This window comes from Jaculus jaculus, chromosome 10 (assembly GCF_020740685.1).
Source record: "Jaculus jaculus isolate mJacJac1 chromosome 10, mJacJac1.mat.Y.cur, whole genome shotgun sequence".
NCBI classification, from domain to species: Eukaryota; Metazoa; Chordata; class Mammalia; order Rodentia; family Dipodidae; genus Jaculus; species Jaculus jaculus.
This window is the reverse complement of record NC_059111.1, coordinates 65,109,317-65,126,517: the sequence shown is the minus strand read 5'-3', so window position 1 is coordinate 65,126,517 and position 17,201 is coordinate 65,109,317. Positions and strand designations below refer to the sequence as shown.

The 17,201-nt window shown below is 39.3% G+C and overlaps 1 protein-coding gene across 6 annotated transcripts in view; it reads right to left on the bottom strand.

The window, feature by feature from the left end:
* Dync1i1 (dynein cytoplasmic 1 intermediate chain 1) overlaps window positions 1–17,201 on the bottom strand; it is a 316,826-nt gene that overhangs the window by 254,369 nt on the left and 45,256 nt on the right. For 4 of the 6 annotated variants that reach the window (XM_045160369.1, XM_004656201.2, XM_045160367.1 and 1 more), the window contains exon 5: window positions 7,477–7,536. The exons of the other annotated variants lie outside the window; for them this stretch is intronic. In XM_045160369.1, coding sequence (XP_045016304.1) covers window positions 7,477–7,536 — 60 coding nt within the window. The remainder of the gene's footprint in view (window positions 1–7,476; window positions 7,537–17,201) is intronic. 6 annotated transcript variants of the gene reach the window in all.

Here is a 17,201-nt window from a genome sequence, read left to right as displayed (position 1 = left end):
CAAAGGAAACAGAGGAGAACCAAGATCCACCAGTAAGACAAGAAGATAGCTGACTGCTCCCTGTAAGACATGCCACCTCTGCCAGGGCGCAGCAGAAATTTCAGAGAAAGCAGCAATATGAATACTTTTCTTACTATGACATCAGCTCCAGGGTGATGGTGACAAAGTGATCAATCAAAACCCTATCAAAGCAGAAATCCAGAGACTACAGAGATCTCAGCACTAAATCAGACTGTCAACAAGCCTGGCATATCTCAGGGAATATTGCGTAATAGGGGGCAGAAAGTTTGTAAGAGCCACAAAGTAGGTAGAAATCCCCTGAGGCATGGCCCCCCTGTAGGGACTGAGTAAGGCCTTAATGCTCCACAGTGAATACCATAGCACCTCTGAGGAGAGCCCCCAGGGTAATGGGAGCCAGATGAGGGGATAAAAACTTGATAAATTGTATCCTTAATTTTTATTTTTTGAGATTATTATAATCAGTTTTTTTGGGGGGGGTTCGAGGTAGGGTCTCACTCTGGCTCAGGGTGACCTGGAACTCACTATGTACTCTCAGGGTGGCCTCGAACTCTCGGAGATCCTCCTACCTCTGCCTCCCGAGTGCTGGGATTAAAGGCGTGTGCCACCACGCCCGGCTATAATCAGTTTTATTGTATTTGGAATAAAAGGAATTTGTTTCTGTCCAGGAGAATTTGAAAGATAAAGTTAGCACCTACAATGATCACAACAGTACTTGTCATCTTATGTGAATCAAGATCAAAGCTTATTATATTTGCATTTTAAATATTTGTTCTTGGGTAAAAGAACAACTTATATTAATGTGTTAATTATTCTTAAACATTTTAATATTTGATTACTGATTATTATGGTAATGAATTACCTATTGACTGAGACAATTAAAGATGTTTCAAAATTGGGGGGAAAAGGGCTGGAGAGATGGCTTAGTGGTTAAGCACTTGCCTGTGAAGCCTAAGGATCCCGGTTTGAGGCTCGATTCCCCAGGACCAACCTTAGCCAGATGCACAAGGGGGTGCACGCATCTGGAGTTCGTTTGCAGTGGCTGGAAGCCCTGGTGTGCTCATTCTCTCTCTATCTGTCTCTCTCTCTCCCTCTGTCTCTCTGTCACTCTCAAATAAATAAATAAAAATGAACAAAAATATTTTTAAAAAATTGGGGGAAAAAGTCTCACCAGCCCTGGAACAGTATCAGGGCATCAAATATGAGCCCACACCTCTTAGTTTCTCCCTCAGTACTGAAAGGTTTGGACTATAACATATGATATATATGTATACATATACACATATATCATATATAGATCAGCACAGGGCAAGCAAGCAATAAAGCTTAGCTCCCAGGCTTACCAGAAGAATGCAGATTAGATATCAAAAGTCCGACTTTTCCAACTGTTGCCCAAAGGCCTGGCTGCTAACCAGCCTGCATGTAGACGCTAGTAAAGCAGGAAATTGCTAATCCTCTGAGAGTATGTACACATCCTAAATTTCACCGTCCCCTAACTATAGAGATTAAAAACAAGCTTCTAGCTCCTCCCGAGGCTAGAAGGAACTGGACTGTATAATAATTACCACTTTCCCAGCTGCTGTCTGGAAGTCTGGCTCATACCTCATTTTATATAGTCTGATGACTCCTGAGAAGTGATTCTGAGTAACGCTGCAGGCTTTTCACTTGACTCCTCCTACCACGTAACTTGAGCAATAAAACTTACCTCTGTTTTCCATGGAATAGGACTGACCATCTAGTATCTTTTCCAGCTCCTAGCCAATAACTTGTATTTTCATTCTCCAGCCTCTTAGAGTGGACAGGTGGGCAATTTCTAGTTAGTGGGAGTTTAAATGAGTGTGTGGCTATTTCCTGAGCCTCCTCTCCATCCCAACATACTCCAGAAATAAGCACTAATTTCTCAACTCAACTTAGAAGGAAGGGGACTGCTCACCTAGGTCTCTAGCTTTTTGGTTGCTATCCTATAGACTGGCTTCTGACTTGCCTGTAAGGAGCACCCAGTGAGATCTGATGTCCGCATGACTCCTGAGGGTGACACAGAGGAAAGGACTGGTATCAAGTGCCTACAGCTTGAACAAGCATAAAGGCGTTTACCTCACATCTCTCCTTTGGCTCAGTGAAGAGCAAAAGGTTGATAAAAACTTATTTCCTAGTTTCTTCCTATTGAGTGAAGGAATTGTATCACAAACTGGAGCCCAACCATTTCACCCCTATTCTTGAGAACCACAAAAATGTCAGGGTAAATACAAAGGCTTAAGAAACATCCAGATTTTCTAGCTGAGGTGATTGATGAGGGTCATATCCTAGCCAGAAAGGTCTATGGAAACTGGGACATGTGACTATTTTGTTACACTATGTGCAGAAGCCAAAACAGAGAGTTAAGGAACATACAGAGAGAAATATGTTGCAAGAAAAGCAAAGCACCAACAAACCCACAGAATGCAACACCAGTGAAACAGACTTGGTGTTTTTTTCCAATGGAGAATTCAAACTGTCAATCATAAAGACATTGTAAAAACTCAGGAGAGCAATTCTTACTTTGCAAGCATTACAAATCTCACAGCAAGAATCTCCATGCAGAGGTAGATAACAGAAAAAGTAGCAAGCATAAACCTTAGAGGGAGAGGATACATTGTGAACTGAGAAACACTAGGCTTATTCAAGCAGAAAGCTAGAGTGAAATTGCAGATGACTAAAACACAGCCATAATTTTTTTAAATTAAAAAAGTTTTAGGGCATTATGGGATCATATCAAGTGCACTAATATACACATGAAGAGAATCTTAGAAGAGAGACTGAAAAAGAGTGAAAGGCCCAAAATATATATTCAAAGAAATAATGCCTGAAAAGTTCTCAAACTTCAGGTAGGACATAGACAGCCAGATCCAGAAAGCTTCTAAAACATCAAATGATGTAAATCTGAAGAGGCATTATGATCAAGTTGTCAACAGTTAAAAAACAAAGGTGGGGACAAGAGAAAAATTACTCGTTACCTACAAGGGAATACTCTCAAGATTATAAGCAAATATTTCAGAAGTCAAATAGCCCATCAGGGAGTGCTGAAAGAAAAGAGTAAGGAGAGATTTTCTCAGACAAAGAAATGCTGAAGCAGTTCACTGACAAAGGTATGGTTTGTAAGAAGTGTCAAAATATAATAAAGTAGCAAGTATAAGACTAGTGAAGTAGTTGCTATGTGGACAAATATAGGATACTAATTTACTATAAGAGTGGGTAAGTAGCTTTTAATTTAAGCACAAATTCAAAAGGCCAAAGCATCAAAAATAAATATAACTGAACTATATTCAAAATTAGTTAAGGGGTGTGGTGGCACATGACATTAATCCCAGAGGTAGGAGGAGTGCTATGAGTTCAAGGCCAGTTTAGGACTACAGAGTGAGTTCCAGGCCAGCCTGAGCTAGAGTAACACCGTACTTCAAAAACAACAACAACAAAAAAACAATAAATAAATAGACATGAATAGTTGTGAATTATGATACAATAGCATAAAACGTGGGGGAGAAGAGATAAAAGTATAGTTTTTAATCTTTGTATATGTGTTCGTGTGTGTGGATGTGGGAGCATGTGTGCCCCAAGATATATGTGGCCCAGAGGGCAACCTTGGGTGTTGGTCCTCACCTTCCACCTTGTTGGAGAAAGGGTATCTTTTCACTTCTCTGTATGATACAATAGCTGGCCCACAAGTTTCTGGGGAGTCTCCAATTTCTGCCTCCCATTTGCTGTAGGAGGGCTGAGGTTATCCATGTGCACTATCATATCCGGCTTTTACATCAATTCTGGGAACTCAAACTGAGGTCCCCCTGCTTGTGCAGCAAGCTCCTTACCCACTGAGCCAACTCTCCATCTCCCAGCATGGAATTTGTATGTAAGAGAAATAACTATCCACTTAAAACAGATATTTTTACATAAGTCCCATGCTAACCACAGAAAATATCTATGGAAATTAAGCAAAATCAAAAGAAAATGACAGCAAAGCCTATCAATGCAAGTAAAAAAAAAACACAACAACAAAACAAACAAAAAAACCCACAACTCAAATACAGCCAGAGAGACAACAGAACCATGAGAAATAAAGGACAGCTAACAAATCCTTCCCTATCAATGATTATAAAAGTGTAAAATGGAAGATGGTCATCAAATTTGTAGTTTTAAACCTCCTTGACACAAGATTTCAAACTCAAATAAATTCATGAGTAAATTTTATAGTGCCAAATATGTAAGGAACAATTGTTAATTTGAAATTATGTCACCAAAGGCATGACCCATATAGGAACAAATTTGTAAAATTTGTCAAAATTAAAATGGTCTGCTTTCCTATGGATAATGTCAATAAAAGGGAAAAGACAAGTCACAGGTTGGGAGAAAATAAAAATTTTATGTCAGATAAAGGATTATTTCTAGAATATATTTTTTAAAACTCACAAAACTCAATAATGAGAAAATAAACAATTCAATGCAGAAACAATATGGCCAAGCACAATGGTACAAGCTTTTCATCCCAGCACTCAGAAGGTAGCAGAAGTAGGATGAAGAGTTCAAGGCCAGTCTCAGCTTCATAGTTCAAATCCAGCTTGTGCTGCATGATACTCTGCCTCAAAACAAGCAAATAAACAAACCAACACCATCTGTGAAGGTAAAAGATTTATGAAGACATTTTATCAGGGAAGATATTCAGGTGGAAAATACATAAAGTGATATTCCACATCAAAAGTCACTAAGAAAATATAAACTACAATCGCAATAATACACCACAACAATCCTTTAATAATAGTTTATAAAATTAAGTTTTCTTTAAAAGCCCAAACCAAGTATTATCAGGAATATGGAAGAGTTGAGGCTTTCCCTGACTGCTGGTGGTAATATTCCATGGTAAAACAACATTGAAAACAGTTTTTAAAACCCTAAACTGTTAAATGTATATTTGTCATATCATTCAGCCATTCTTCTTGAAGAGAAGAAAGCATTGATCTACAAAAGGATTTATATGTGAAATGTCCATAGCAATTTTGTTTGTAATATGGAAAACTTTAAAACGACCTAAATGTGAACCAAACTGTAAACAGGCAACCATGGGTATCCATGCAATAAATACCTCTCAGCAATTAAAAAAAAAAAAAAAAAGAGTGCACTACAAATGCACATGCCATAGGAATGAATCTCAAAACACAATTTGATATAAGCAAGTCACTGAAGAGTACATGCTACATGATTTCACTCAGATGACATTGTGGGACAGTAAACCGAGGAGCAGTGACATGGCAGATCAGCTGCTGTGAGAGAAGGAAAGCCCAGAGATAAGCAGGGTTATGTGCTCCAAAGGAGAGGGAGGGCACTTCTGGGTGATGAGTAAGTTTATTATTCCCTTGATTGTGGTGATAATTTCATGAATGTCAATGCATGTTAAAAACATCAATTTGAACAGCTGAGCAGTACAGAGTTTATGTCAGTTATACTTCAGTGCAGTTGTTAAAGTTGTTAAAGACACAAAGTATGAATTATGGTCAATCCCTTGCCACAGTTAAAGAAGAGGAAGTAAATCAGTCTCAAGAAAAATTTTATCACATAGAAGCAATTAATGAAATTATGTGTGAGCCCTGAACATAAGGCTATCAAAATTTTCATGAAAGCCATATTTAGAATTGTTACACTGCTAAAATTATCTTTCTCAAATATTCTCTGAACATTCCTTCCAAACTATCTAAGATAAGCTTCTCTCAGAGAACAGAAGTCTCATGCCTCTCTCTTACTCACTGAGTCTACTCTGAAACAAAATGTGACAAGCAAGGGGAGAGGCACAAACATGCCATCATCCTGTTAGCATAAGTGGACATGTTTTAATCTGTATCATCAACAGCAAATTTCTGCTTGGAAGACAGAAACAAATGGGAAAATAACTGATCCACACCAGCAGTGTAATTCAGTAATATTTCAATCTACTGGAAATCTGTTAATTGAAATGCAGTTGGTAGACTGCCACCCTCTTCTATCTTTTTAAAAAATATAGTAGCATACTAAAATCTGCACTCTACAATTCTCTAGAATTATAACTTACCATGTATGCATTTATTATTTTTCTGCTTTCCATAATGTAAGCGTTATTTTGTAATGAAAGAAATTAAATTAATTATGCTTTATATGAACCATATTTATTGGATGTATATACATGTATACATGCATGTTTGTGTATGTATTGGTGCATATGTATATATGTGTGTGTAGGCCAAAGGACAGACTCAGATGTCTTTCTATAGGTGCCACCCACCTTTTTTAAAAAGACAGGGTCAATCATTGGCTTAGACACACTAAGTAACTAAACTGGCTGACCTGCAAGTCCCAGACTCCCCGACAGTCTCCATCTCCCCAGCACTGGAATTACAAGCATATACCACTATGCCCAGGTTTTTTAATTTATGTTCTAGAGAACCTAGAATTCATGATACATAATGAGTAGATGCTCACTTTGAGATATGTTGATTTATATTTAGAAAAACAGTTTTATAAAATGCTGAAGTGGATTTTATCCAGTGGTGTGTTGGTAAATGTGGTCATATGTCCTTGGGAAGAAGGGCAAACACAGGTTGGCATTATGTCTCCATTGCTGTCTTGTAAATACAACCACTAGGGATGATATGGTTGTTTCAGCTGAATTTTCCATTAGTTAAAGGACACATTCAGCTCTTCTGTGCTTGGCAATTAGCTGGATAGAGTACATCACAGGAGCCATCTTCATGTATTACATCACTAACTCCAATCTTATATGAGAAACTGTATTTTAAGATAAGCCCATGTCCTTCATTCTTCCTGGATATAACTTCCACTCCAAAGCTACGTTTCAACGTGTCACAATAAATTTCGATCTGAAACCACCTTTAGGAGACATTACCCATCATCAAGTAGTTAAGGTTCTCTTGAGATTGAGGTGTTATGCATATTTGTTTTTCCTTTCACATAAATATATCTATTTGACACTTCATTCAAGTGAAGAGTTTATTGTAAATTCTCCAAAGGTGAAAAGGAAATTAGACAAACAAGACACAACATTTTAATACTGATCTTAGACAAAATTAATCTAAAGCAACTTGTTAGTAAAAGGGGAAAATGGTTAGGATAAAGGCAAACATATCTCCCACTGTAGAATTTGTAGATCCCACTTTTAAGCAGAGGTACGGGTTTGGGTTTATAACTTTGTGTCAAGGCAGTATTGTTTCATAATAAGAGTAACTAATAAGGGGCGATCCAAAGCCATCTTTTTGTGGTGTTTTCCACAAAGAGTGACTTTCTCCAAAGCTTTATAAGATAAACTAACAAAAGGAAGGAAAGATACGGAGCTGGAAGTTCAACAAAAGGGCAGAAGAATAAAAGCAGCAACAGCTCCAGCATTTCAACCCAACGGTAGCAAAGAAAGGGCAAAGGAGTAGTAACAAAAGAGCAGACATGTACCCAAGTTCTGAGTCTGACTGCAGCTGGAGCACTGAGGGGTCTGTGTCCCACTGCAGGGTCCTAATCGAGCAGCACAAAGGAAAAAGAACAGAGAATTAACAAAAGGGGAGGGCAACCAAACAAACCACGTCATCCTTCAAGGCAATGGCATATACAGTACATACACAGAACACGTTCCCACTTTGCTCCCCCACCCACCCACCCACAGTGATTATCAAAGACAAAAGAAAGCAAGGAGCTGTCCTTGCCTCTGAACATCTGTTTGATAATAGAGTTTGTGGCTGTTTTCTACATGGAAGAAAGCCCAGAGCCATTTATTCAAATGTCACACACTGAAACCCATCCTCCTTTTGCTTTGGTGTATGCTACAGACTGACTGATCTGAGCACGTGAGCTACAGTGCACGGCTCTGCCACCTCTGGAAGCTCCACAGCAGCTTGTGTGCAGCGCAGAGCTCAGTGCAAAAGGGACAGGGCAGGAGCCTCTGGGGAACTCGGGGTGGAGCATGGCTACAAGCTCTGGGGAGTGGATGGCTTCCTCAACTCAGTTACACAATACAGTGCCATTTGATTTTGAGACTTCTGGCTATTGGCATGTCTTTTCTTTTAAATTTTTTGTTCATTTTTATTTATTGGAGAATGACAAGAGAGAGAGAGAGAGAGAGAGAGAGAGAGAGAGAGAGAGAGAGAGAGAGAGAGAGAAAGAATGGGCGCTCCAGGGCTTCCAGCCACTGCAAACGAACTCCAGATGCATGCACCCCCTTGTGCATCTGGCTAACGTGGGTCCTGGGGAATTGAGCCTTAAACTGGGGTACTTAGGCTTCACAGGCAAGCGATTAGCCACTAAGCCATCTCTCCAACCCCTGGCATGTCTTTTTATCTGTAAAAATAATATGAAAATGGCCATGGACATTGCTATTTGTTTCTAAGTTTCCAGGAATACATCTTGTGGATTTTTTTTTGGGGGGGGGGGGTCACATCAAAACACATAGCACAGACTATCAATAATTTTCAGGGTATCCAATTTCCCTTGTTATTTCTTCTTTGAAATAAAAAGGTTTTGCTCTTCTGCAATAACTGGACAGCATACAGCTTCTTTAAGTGTGCTACCCAGAATCAGTTACAGTGAAGCAGGTTCGAGATTAGCTGGGAGGCAACTGATGGACACCCCAGCCTTCGCTTTCAGGCACGTGTTATTGAAACCTGGCCTTGGTGACTTACCAACTGGGTGACTGACACTGGGCATGCGTGCTGTTTAGGTTCCCAGCCCCAGCACCCATTTTTACTCCGAGTGCAGCCCACAGACAATGACTTCAGCATCTCTTGGGAGTTTGTTGGAAATGCAGATACTCAGGTCTCACTCCAGACTTACTGACTCCATCCTATAGCTTCACAAGGTTGTCAGGGGACTTGTAGGGGCCTTAAAGTTTGAGAAGCCCTACTCACTTTCATTTTCTGGGAGCACCCTAGCTTCTAGGAGTATTTGCTGTCTGCTTGCAGGGCTCTTCCAAACTTCTCTAGTTGATCTTCTCTTCCTTTTTACTTCAGTGTCCTTGATAGCCCTCTGCTAGTGATCTACAGCCTCGGGCACTTGCTTCTCTCGTGTCTTGGCTCCTATGTCACTGCCTCCGAGACTCCTCCCCTCTTTCAGCACCTGATCACAAGAGGTACTTCTTTCTCACTCCATCTCTATCTTGCTTTCCTTTCTCACAGTACTCATGTTTTTCCTGTGGTTTTATTACGTATCAGTTTATTTACATCTGGCATTGATTCCTGACTCAAACCACACAACTTCCGGAGTGGCTACAACCCTAGATTACAGGAATACACTTAGACCTGTACCTGCCATGCATGCTTATGTGATAGAATATTTGCCAAATGAGTGGATGAATGAAACTTTTTCTGATATTCTGCAGGTTATAAGGGCAATTCTACCTATATAACAGCTGTTCGATAACCAGTAGTTGTTCTCATTACTACCACAAAGTCTGCTTTGAGTTAATGTCCTGTCTGCCTGCGAGAGGGCAGGGTGCCGCCTCACTGCTGTCCTTACTAGCTCTGGCCGTCCTCGTGCCTCCTTTCCCGAATGCTCTGCAGGATCGCTGCAGTGCACAGACATGAACTGGCCACAGTTTCAGTGACTCTCAAACGTTAATGTGCGTGCAGGTGCATGGGAATATTGCTAACTACAGATTCTGATCTGGCAGAGCCAAGGTGGCCTGAGACTATACATGTGGGATGAGGTCTAGAGCATGCATATGTGGCCAGCCTGTGGGCCACCCTCTGAATATCAAGGACATCAGGACGGAGACCACTGAGTCTCAAACTAATGTGTGAGCTGAGTCACATTCAGAAACTCCAGAAATTCTGCTTCAGTAAATCTGGAGTGGAACCCAAGCATTTGTGCTTTTTTTTCTTTTCAATACTGGGGACTCAACCTAGGGTCTCATGCACAGTAGGCAAGCACTCTCTTCATGAGCTGTATTCCCAGAAAGAGTTTGTACTTCTAATAAGATACCAGGTGGTATGTACAAGGTTGATCTGCAGAGGATAAAGGGGCTAGACCATGGCTTTTCAGTTGTTAACCAACAGAAAACTCACTGATGCTCCTCTCCATCATATCTGAACTGGGTCATGCTTAAGTCTGGCACAAAGCTCAGGCCACTTCCAGACCAGTGAAACCAAGATGTCTGGGATAGGATGTAGGAATCCATGTGTTCAAAATCACTCCAGGTGATTCTCGTGTGTAATGAAGGTTGAAACCCACTTCTTGGGACCTTATCGGCTCCTCAAGAGAAGCAGCCCTTCCTATTCTGGGTGCCAATTTCTTCTGAAGTAAAGGAATCCATTAAAATATTTCCTACTTGTTGGTCACATACTTCTGGGATCACACTTAAGGGCATTTTGTCTGCTACAGAAACAGACTGACTATGCTCTTGGAAAGGTTAAAATCAGGTGGTGGACCTCCGGGTACCTTGAGGACACAGATAGGACAGATGACCTTTCTTGACATTTTTCACTCCTTCCTGGGTGCTGAAGGATGCAGCAGAAGCTCTAGGGTGGTCTGGTGATTCTGTCACCTATTGAGTAGATCACCTGGACTCATTGTACCCTTCAGAAGTAAAAGCTATGAGTCAATCAGAATCACCACCTTAACAAGTCCATGTGTTAGCAGTCTGATGTTTACATTTTGGACCTGAACAGCAAAGGTGATACATGCAATTAAAAGTCTAGCAGCCAAACCTCACTCCATCAAACATCTATCATGGAGCAAAATGAATTGTGATGGTTGCCAATAACAAGCTGTGTGGTAAGCAGTAAAGGCCTGAGGACTCTATTAAGTGTGTTAATTTTATTTTATTTTCATGTTTTCTGTTATTATGTTTGAAGAGGTCAAATTTATCCAGAATGTACTTTATTTTTAAATCAACTATAAAGTCAACGTGTTAAGTGGGCAACTGTTGTTTTGTGGTTTCAAGGATGGCTTAGGTGTGTATAATAAATATTCACCAAATTCCTTCAGAGCAAGCTCAGAGAGCTACAAGGCAGGTGGCCATCTCACAGTGGTTGGGGTAGGCCTTAGGACGGGAGGTGTAGGTCCTGGGTATTGTTCTGTTATGTTATTGGGCAAGTTTCCTTCTGTCCCCAACAAAATAAAGGAGCAGATTTAAAGACTTTATGGGTCTCCTCTGATATTTTTAAACATAGAATGATGTTAAAGCCCTTTCAGGCTTTCTCTTATCCATTTAGGATCATTTCATTTAGCCAATTAGCGTAGATAATTGCTTTCCTACTATATTATTACCAGGGAACTCCATCACTAAAAATAAAATAGTGGCTTAGTCTACAGCTTATTGGGCAGTTTGAAATCTTTCCAGGAAGTGGTAGATGTATAAATGTAAATTAAATATATAAGAAATAATACAATTTCTTTTCTATGTAGAAATCACTTATTTACTATGGCAATTAGTTTTATGATTTAGTCCCTTGTAGAGTGGCCCACTGAATTCATGCAGGGAAGAGAGAATGTTTTTGATCAGAACATTCATTGGTTATCAAGAAACATGAGTTAAAGATCTAGTATATAAAAACTGACATATAAAACACTATGACAAAGGATTAAAAGAATTCTCACATAAACTGCATTGCCAATGGAAAATCATTTCATAGGATAAAGCAGAAAGTAAAACATGCCATTTATATGGCACCACAAGTGTATGGAGGGAGTAGGATCTGAACTTAAGAATTTGACATTTAAGTAATGGAAATGAGATACATAAATACTTGTGCCTAATAATATACTGATAAGATATACCAAAAAGAAAGCAGTTCTCATCCATTGGGCAGGGATTTGCACAATTTAAAATTTTAATTAATGTTAGTTGAGAATTCAATGAATGCCATAGAAAAGAGTAAGGACACTGGAAGCTGTATGTTCCTTTCACTGAGTACTCTTTCGGTGCCAGCTGCCTGGCTTCGGACTGTGCCTTCTCTGTCTTTTGGGAGCCAAGACATCTGTCCTCTGATAAAATCTCAACTTCTTCTTGATTGATGGACTAGGATGTGGCTATAAACTCATTTTTGCCAGTGCCTTGTTTATTGGACATGAGTGGCTGAGTTATTCTCTAAGACTGTTACACTTGAAATGCCAAATTACCAATTTATCATGAAAACAACTGCAAGGTAAACTAATCATACAAGGGTGGATGTCTTCCTTCTTTGAAGGCCAACTTCCTGAAAAGCCAGATGGCTAGCAAAGTTGCCTTTAGCACAGGTGAAGCAGGATGCTTAGATATCACAGCATTTCCCGGCTCTCCTTCACCATGCCCTCATCTGCCAGTAAGGCCACACACACTGCTGCCCAGGTGTCTGTTTTCTAGCATTCCAAGCTGACCATCCCAGCTCTTTCTCATTAGTACATTCTTATTTTAATCAAGGATACCAATTAGATATCCACCAGTATTCTTGTCTGGCAAAGCCATCCTGGCTTTTTGCTTGTTTTGATGAGTTGCATTTGTCTGTGTCGATAATTTTTTGTTGTTGCTGTTTTGAAGTAGAGTCTCACATTTGTTCAGGATGACCTGTAACTCACTCTATCACCCCAAGCTGGCCTTGAACTCACAGAGGCTTCTACATCGATATCCCAAGTGTTGGCATTAAAGGCATGAGTCACCACACACACCAAGCTATTCTGGTCATTTTAGACAATTTCTTTGCTCAAGTCTCTGAGGATCTAAGAGAAGAGCTCTTTCTCAATGGTCCTGCTGTTTTGCACGTTGAATAGTCCAATAATCCTTTACCTTCTCTGCACTAAGGGACATTGTTTTGGTCCTATACTTCCACATTTGGATTGGCAGCTATGGGCATTCCAGTTAAGGCCCCATTTACCAGCTCTGTTTTTAAATGTTAGGTACAGAAACCTCACACATTGTGGAAAAATAATCCCTCACTTAAATTTGACTCCAAACATGCCAGATAGAATACCCACTCAGATCTGCAAAGCCTAACATGGAGCAATTTATTATTAGTATATAGACTTACTTTTTTCAGTATTTCCTTAAAAAATAGAATAGACAAAACATAAAACCTTCAAATTAGCAATGACTTAGCAAGAAACTAACAGAATTTTGTCTTTACACCTTTTAGTAATTTATCATTTTCCAATTTCTTGTAACACTCCTTCTTCCCCAGTCCAATTTTGTTTGCTCTCTTTCACTTTAGTAGAGAGAGGTTAAAAATTTAAAAACAAAAATAATCCTTGGATATCTGTTGAAAGTACAACTTAAGTGTGAAACACATGGCATGTGGGGTATGTACACACACTGCCCCTCTGTAAGCAGTTCATCTCTTCCTATTCATTTCTTATCAGCAATGATTGGTGGATTCCCTGTATCTTCACATCATTTTTGGAGGGGGGTGGGTGAGGTAGGGTCTCACTCTAGCTCAGGCTGACCTGGAATTCACTATGTAGTGTCAGGGTGGCCTTGAAGTCATGACGATCCTCCTACCTCTGCCTCTCAATGCTGGGATTAAAGGTGTGCACCACCATGCCCAGTTCTTCACATCTTTTATAACATCAGCATGCAAAGCTTTAAATTTCTTCTCTGAAAAATTGTCTTTACTTTTACCTTTTCCTGGCTTTAATTAATAAGAAAACATGCAATAAGTATTTGGAAAACAGTAGCTACGAGCTCTGTCATTTGTAATTTAAACCTGACCTGAGTGGATGAGTTGAATTTAAATTAGTGGGGATTTTTGAAGGAGTATGCTAATGTGTAAGAAGCACCATAATTGAATTACTTCTGGAAAGTTTTTAATCCCAGGAAAAGCTGTAAGTAAAAGAAGATCAGCAAAGCATGATCATGATGATGATGGTGATGATGAAGGTCATAATAATGATGATGATAGTTGTCATGACAGTGACAAGGAAGGTCATGTTAATGATGATGGTGATAGTGGTCATGATAGTGACAATGATGGTGGTCTTGACGACAATGGTAATTAGGATGAAGATGATGGTCATGATAATGATGAGGATTATATTGCAATTTTCCTGTCATCAAAGTCCAGGTTCAAGCTTTATTATTCATCATCTTGGACTGTTTAACTCTGGTCATTATTTGCTCCTCATAACACATTCTTTCTTTTAGTCTCCTTGTCCTTGGAAAGCTAGTTTCTCTCCCTTTTTCTCTATAATTTTGGCAAGCCCCATACTTTTCTATCCATAAGGACTGGCATTCTGTCACCAGGGTTGTGCCTTCTCTCCTCACTTCTGTACTAACACTAGGTCATGGTATAGATGTCTGAATATCATCTGAAAAACATACCCCCTATCTCATCACCATTGAATTCCAGCTCTCACTTTTTCAAATGCCTGCTAGACATGCCAGTTGGCACATCTTTTATTCCTTTTGTCATCTCCTCAGCCCTCTTCATTAGACCAACACTTTCCCAAACTAGTGGAAATTAAAAGTGTCATAAAAAGGCAAAATTTAGGACCTTATTCCAGATCTGTGGCCATGGTAACTATGTCTTTAATAATTTCCCCCTGACTTCAGTGAATAGGTGTAATGTGTGGGAGCCAGTGATCTAAATTATCTCAATGGTTGGATAGTCTCTTAGAATATGATCAATTTGTCTTCTGTTTCATACGCTGTTGATGTCTCATCTCTCTAAATGCCATCCTCCTTTCTTGAAATTTCCAAAATACATGCATTCTTTTTTTGTTTATTTTTATTTACTTATTTGAGAGCGACACACAGAGAGAGAGAATGGGTGCATCAGGGCCTCCAGCCACGGCAAATGAACTACAGATGCATGTGCCACTTTGTGCATCTGGCTTACATGGGTACTGAGGAACTGAGCCTCAAACCAGGATCCTTAGGCTTCACAGGCAAGCACTTAACCACTAAGACATCTCTCCAGCACAACATGTGCATTCTTTTTTTAATTTTTTTTTTTTTTCGAGGTAGTGTCTCACTCTGGCCCAGGCTGACCTGGAATTCAGTATGTAGTCTCAGGGTGGCTTTGAACTCACAGCAATCCTCCTACCTCTGCCTCCTGAGTGTGGGGAATAAAGGCATGACCCACTGAGCCTGGCTCATGTGCATTTTTTAAGGCCCAATTTCTTCTCCAAATACAAAGGTCCTCGGTAACACCATTCAGAGGCAATTCATTTTTCTATTGGACACATATTAGAGAAGTACCTTGGCCTCTGATTCCATGTTTTACTTTGACAATCTACCATCACCTTGAGGTCAGTAATATAAGGCTTTCAACAACAGCAGGACTGAAGATATTTGGCAGGAGTATAAACACTCTCCAATGACCAGGGTCTCATCAGCCAGCCAAATATTCTACTCCCACTCCTCCTTCGCTGTAAGCCCATCAATGGGAGATTGGCCTTTGTGTTCTGACAGAAAATCTTCACCTTGTCCCTTAGTACCTGTAACAATGTCCACCTTCAAGCAACTTGTCCAGTATCATGCTTATTTGTGTCTGGACCCCAAAGATTGACTGCCTTGTCTCCTTGTCTTTAGTTATATCCTTTCTCTTTCTATCTTTTTCAATCTCTCTCTCTCCCACACAGACATTATTAATAAACACTTACCAAGTACTATGGAGGGTAGTAATTAATGAATATGACTTGTGTTACATCAATATATTAAATTATAGGGGTGTTGGGAATAATGGTCTATGACATCATTGCTTATCCCTGTAAGTACACATACTTGAGAGCAATAACTACATAGAAACATGTACTGAGATGATTTCAAATTCAGTCTGTCTACAAAATAGATGTAAGCTGTCTACAAGTAAGAATAATTCTCTATTTTTATGTTTCCTGAAAATGTGGCATAATATCTTAAAGAACATAAATTCTCAATTATTTATTGAATGGATCAAGGAATGAATGAATGAACCAATTAAAGATTTTTATCTGCCTTTTCCTTTACATAGGTGGAAAGTATGATAGTAAATTTATTTCAAAATAAATAGCTTTATCTTCTTCATTAAAAATAAAAGGATAAGGTATGGCATATCTGCCTAACTTCCTTAATAGCCACCAAGCTTAGACAGAATTCAACCTGTGTGCTGTGATGTTACCACATACTCTGAGGATATTTCAGAATCACCTATACACTGGAGAAGGAAACCTATCTTTTAAAATGCTGATCATGTTTTCATGATCATGTTTTGTGCTAGTTGGAAGAATTCCAGCCACCTTTTCTGTCAAAAGAGGTTAGTACTCTAGTCAATCCCTGAGGCACCTGTACTAGAACCCAACTTTCCATGTTCATTCTTTCTTAGACAGATAAATGGGTCAAGGGCATGATACAGAGTTCTCATAGCCCCACAATTTATCTGAACTCATGTTCCACATGTCTTCACTGTCAACTAAACCATTAGCTACTAATCAGACAAGGAAGACAGTTTGGTCTAATGTGCACACAGTGCCAAGCCAAAAAAAAAAAAAAATCTAGTCAGTTTCATCCTCAGATACTAAATTTTTTAAATGGCATTCCAAAAGCAAAATGCTAAATAATTAAGAACATTTTAAAATCCATCATACCACTCAATCTGTCACATTTATTTAAATGATGTCAACTAAGGGTGATATTTAAATAATGAGTTAATGTTTTACTTCCCAGCCCCAATTATTTCCTTATTTAGGACTGACAATTATGTTGCTAAAGATTTTCTGCTGTTAGAAATTAAACTGGAGCACTGAAATACATACTTAAAATTAAATTTTTTAAAAATGCCTCATTTTCTTAATTTTCTGTGTAAGAATCTTCCCAGGCTCTAATCAGGCTCCACAAGCCACTAGGAAGTCCATCTGAGCTAGACTCAAAATGAAATGCAGGATTTGCAACAGTAGAAGGATATGTTCTTCTGAGTTGTACACAGAGATCTGCTGGTGCCAAGCAAGTGGTTTCTCTTGAGGGAGGCACAGCACTCCCTTGCTAAAACAGATGCCTGCTTTATCAGGACCACCACATGAGAACATTTAGTACATTCTGCCTGAAGATAGTATGATAAGAAATAAGAAATGTTGAACTAATCAGTTAATTGCTACATAAAAAGAAAACTCCACATTGTAAATCTTAGTTTTACTTTTCAAAGGAAAAGATTTTTAAGTATCTTTGAATCAATGCCTTCAGTCTGCAAGAAGGCCAAAGAGCTAGTAGCAGCCTGTCAACTTTTTGTTATATATTTTTCATT